Consider the following 4,653-nt stretch of genomic DNA (forward strand, 5'->3'; position numbering starts at 1 on the left):
CCCCCTTTAACGGGGATCCCCAGTGGTGAGGTTCCACTTTCAATGGGAGGCTGTTGGTAGTGAGACCCCCTGGTTTGAGGGACTCCTTGATAGTGATTTGAGGGGGTGCTCGATAGTGAAGTTCCTGTTTCGAAAGCCTCCTTGATGGTGTGTTTTGCTCTGGAACTAGAGCTCTGATGCTGTGGATGCTATACCGAATCATACCGATTTGATAGGATGGCTGTTGTCGATGCTTTTCATGTGTAACCTGCATGCAGACTTGCAGCTGCCTCTGTTTCTGTTAATGTTCTGGTAGAGTTCAGCAAGCGATGGTGTGTTCTGGATAATGGGTTGCTGAGTTACTATGACAGTGACAGGAACTCCACGCCTAATGGGACCATTGAGATGCGTGAGGTTGTGTGCCTCAGCATCAACAGCCCAGCGGCACACGGGTAGGTGCTGGAGAAATCTCTCCATACTCTTCACAAATCTACAGCTGTCTTCACGCTGCACTCGGTTTATATCGGAGGCTTCACAATTGTGCAAATAAATTGTAAAGTCCAGTTTGGAATGATTGGTCGAATGCTACTCAGGACACAAGCAATTCACACCAGGTTTCAGCTGTAACAGAAAATTTACTAAACTTTAACAAATAGCAGAGGAAAGCAGATTTCTAATCTACCACTGCGCAACTTGAATTCTCCCCCTTTAAAACTCCCAGTACAGATGTACACGTTCATGATTAAAAACAATCAAAAGACAGGCAGTTTGACCCAGATATAATGAGCGGGAAAATGAAAATAGATTGGGAATGGATTACTGCAGATCAAAAGTTCCAACTTCAAAGGTGGGCTAAATTATCTCACACGGTCCCTTTTGATTTCCAGCTATTGCTGTTAAAGGAATAAGCAATCTTCCCTTCAATAGCTGCTCTAACGGACCTAGACTGTCCCCCGCAGGAAACAACCTGTCCACATCTCCCCTGTCCAGCCTTCTAAGAATCTTGCACATTTCAATAAGATCACCTCTCATTCTTCTAAATTCCAATGAGTACAGGCCCAGCCTACTCAACCTCTCCTCATAAGACAGTCCCTCCATGCCAGTTATTAACCTAGTGAACCTTCTCTGGACTGCCTGCAATGCCAGGATATCTTTCCTTAGATAAAGGGCCCAAAACTATTGTCTGGCGAGTGTCTTAGAGTCATAGAATCCCTACAGTGGGGGATCAGGCCATTCGGCCCATCAATTTCTGCACAGCACCTCCAAAGAGCATCCCACCTAGACCCATTCCCCTACCCATTCCCTGTAACCCTGCATTTCCCATGGCCAATCCACCTAACTGCACATCTTTGAACTTGTAAAGTTTCCGTAAAACCTTCCTACTTTTATTATCCTTCCCCTTTGTGCTGCAGGCCATGTGTTTCATCAGGACAAATGCTAGAATATCAAATTTCATACCATTCACAACAATTTATACTTTTGGAGGCGAGAGTGCTGATTTGTTGCCAAGATGACTCTGACTGGCCAGGGCTTGCCATGGTGATGGGATACAATAGGCTCTCCATGTCCTTTGGTAATTGATAAATGTACAAAACTTATAGAGTCACAGAGTCATGCAGCACAGAAACAGACCCTTCTGTCTAACCAGTCCATGCCCAAACTAAGCTAGTCCCACCTGCCTTCTCCTGGCCCATATCCCTCCAAAACTTTCCTATTCATGTACTTATCCAAATGTTTCTTAAATGTTGTAAGTGTACCCACATCCACCACTTCCTCAGGAAGTTCGTTCCACACGCAAACCACCCTCTGCGTAAAAAAATTTGCCTTTCGTGTCTTTTTTAAATCTTTCTCCTCTCACCTTAAAGGCGTGCCCCTATAGTTTTGAAATCCCCCCATCTTTTATTTGCAGGGAATGAGCCCCTGTGTGTGTGTCCTTTCTAGTGACCATAAATGAGGCACATTATCAGCTTTACTGATCATCTTAATTTGTTGTTAGTGTAACTTTGATGCACCCTAGATTGTTCAGCAACTCCTGCACAATCACGGACCCACACTGAATCGTAGATGTTTGGTTGTGGATTTTGTAAATGTGGATTGGTTTGGCACAATTCCACCTGTTACAGAAAGTACTGAGGGAATGGGCTCTTTGATCTGATCAGCCAGACCTTAAGTCACAAGGCTACATTCCAGCACCAGCCCACCACAGACAATGAGGTTAAGGGAAGATAGGAACAGAAGTAGGCCATTCAGCCCCTCAGGCATGTTCCACATTCAATGAGGAATCTCTGAGACTGAGGAAGGGTCACTCGACCCGAAACTTTCACTCTGGTTTCTCTCCACAGATGCTGCCACACCTGCTGAGCTTTTCCAGCAATTTCTGTTTTTGTTCCATGTTCAATGAGATCATGGCTGATCTGTGCCTAATTCCATCGACCTGCCGTTGGCCCCTGTCCCTCCATACCTTTGCTTAATGAAGATAATAACTTATCTGGTAACCACTGCCATTTACAGAGTCCTTCCTAACATCTCTCCTGAATGGTCTAGCCCTAATTCTCAGACTAGCTGCAGAATCCCCAAACAGTGGAAGATGTCTTTATCCAGCTGTCTTTTCCTGTTAATATCTTGTAGACTTCAATCAGATCACAACATTACTTTCTAAATTCCAGAGAAAAAGAGCTTAATTTGTATAATCTCCCCTCATAACCTAACCCCTGAAGTCCAGGTATCATTCTTGTAAACCTACATTGTACTCCCTCCCAGGCCAATCTTTCCTTCCTAAGGTGTGATGCCCAGATCTGATCACAGCACTCCAAGTGGAGTCTAACCAGGGTTTTGTATAACTGCGGGATAACATCTGCATCCTTATTCTCTAGTCCTCTAGATATACAAGACCAGCTTTTTGATTATTAGCAGCACCTGTTTGTAGCATTTGAAAGATCTATGCACCCGAACCCTCAAGTCTCAACTGTATTTTTTAAATCATTGACGGGATGAGGGTGTCGCTGGCCAGGCAGCATTTATTGCCCATCCCTAATTACCCAGAGGGCAGTTAACAGTCAACCACATTGCTGTGGGTCTGGAGTCACATGCAGGCCAGACCAGGTAAGGATGGCAGTTTCCTTCCCTAAAGGACATTGTTGAACCAGATGGGTTTTTCCCGACAATCCACAATGGGTTCATTGTCGTCATTAGATTTTTAATTCCAGATTTTTAAAATTGAATTCAAATTCTATCATCTGCCGTGGCGGGATTTGAACACAGGTCCCCAGAACGTTACCTGGGTCTCAGCATTAATAGTCCACTGATAAAAACCATTAAACCATTGCCTCCCCTGAGCATGAAGTATTTAACTTCAGACCATCTAGAAAGTAACTCTGACCTATCTGTTATCGGTCCAAAATGGGTAGCCTTCACCTGGTTACATTGACCTCCATCCACCACAGTTTTGCTCAGTCAGTCTGTGGGCACGCTCAGAAAATCCTTCAGACAGTGTGTGTTTCCAAAGAGTAAGTTTCCAAACCGGAGAAACTCCATTGTATCACAGAGGCATCACTCCTGTGTGTGACAGTTTGGGGGATTAACAGGAGGATTACACTGGATCTTGTCGACTGATTCCTATGTACTTTATTCCTCAGGCAGTGCGGCCTTCAGTTTGCTCTTAGGGTCAAACTTTGCCTTTCACGCTGTTTTCAATTTTCTTCCCTCACCTTCAGGTTTGAGCACACGTTTGAGGTATTTACAGATTCCGAGCGCCTGTTCATGTTCGGGACAGACAGCGCACAGTCTAACAAAGCCTGGGTCAAATCCATTGCCAAGGTAACGCACCCATCGCAGCGACAAAGGGACCAAGAGCTGAATTTGGGCTGTGCCTTTCGGATTGAGTGGAAACCCCTCCCAGCCAATGAAACGCTCTGTGTGATGTAGTTAATGTTATAATGCAGGAAGTGCTAATTACTGCACAGCAAGATCTCACAAACAGCAACATGACCAGATTATCTCTCTCGTTTTTTATTTGTGTGTGATGTTGGTTGAGTGCCACTGTAGTAGGGAGAATACATGTAATGCCCCCCTGAAATACCACCTGGGGGTCTTTTATGTTCACCTGAGAGGGCAGGCAGCAGCTCATATGAAAGACAGCGTTTTCCAGCAGAGCAGCAATCCCTCAGTATGGCATTGGACCATGGACCTGCATAAACACACATTTACCTACATGGTCTCTCTCTCTCTCTCTCTCTCTCTCTCTCTCTCTCACACACACACTCTCTCTCACACACTCTCTCTCTCACGCACACACACATACACACTCTCTCTCACACACACACTCTCTCTCTCTCACACACTCTCTCTCTCTCTCACACACACTCTCTCTCTCTCTCTCACACACACTCTCTCCCTCTCTCACACACACACTCTCTCCCTCTCTCACACACACACACACACACAGACTCTCACTCTCACACACACACACACACTCTCTCTCTCACACACACACACTCTCTCTCTCTCTCTCTCTCTCGCACACACATACACTTTCTCACTCTCACTCTCACACAATCTCTCACTCACACAATCTCTCACTCACACAATCTCTCACTCACACAATCTCTCACTCACACAATCTCTCACTCACACAATCTCTCACACACACAATCTCTCACACACACAATCTCTCAC

At 45.3% G+C, this 4,653-nt stretch overlaps 1 protein-coding gene across 1 annotated transcript in view; it reads left to right on the forward strand.

Annotated features, from left to right (window-relative positions):
* Nucleotides 1-4,653, forward strand: part of LOC109921781 (arf-GAP with Rho-GAP domain, ANK repeat and PH domain-containing protein 1-like) — a 67,775-nt gene that overhangs the window by 25,373 nt on the left and 37,749 nt on the right. The window contains exons 12-13 of the mRNA XM_048597858.1: nucleotides 296-431; nucleotides 3,693-3,795. Of these exons, the coding sequence (XP_048453815.1) occupies nucleotides 296-431; nucleotides 3,693-3,795 (239 nt within the window). The remainder of the gene's footprint in view (nucleotides 1-295; nucleotides 432-3,692; nucleotides 3,796-4,653) is intronic.

The sequence above is a fragment of the Rhincodon typus genome, chromosome 6 (genome assembly GCF_021869965.1).
Source record: "Rhincodon typus isolate 14 chromosome 6, sRhiTyp1.1, whole genome shotgun sequence".
Lineage (NCBI taxonomy): Eukaryota > Metazoa > Chordata > Chondrichthyes > Orectolobiformes > Rhincodontidae > Rhincodon > Rhincodon typus.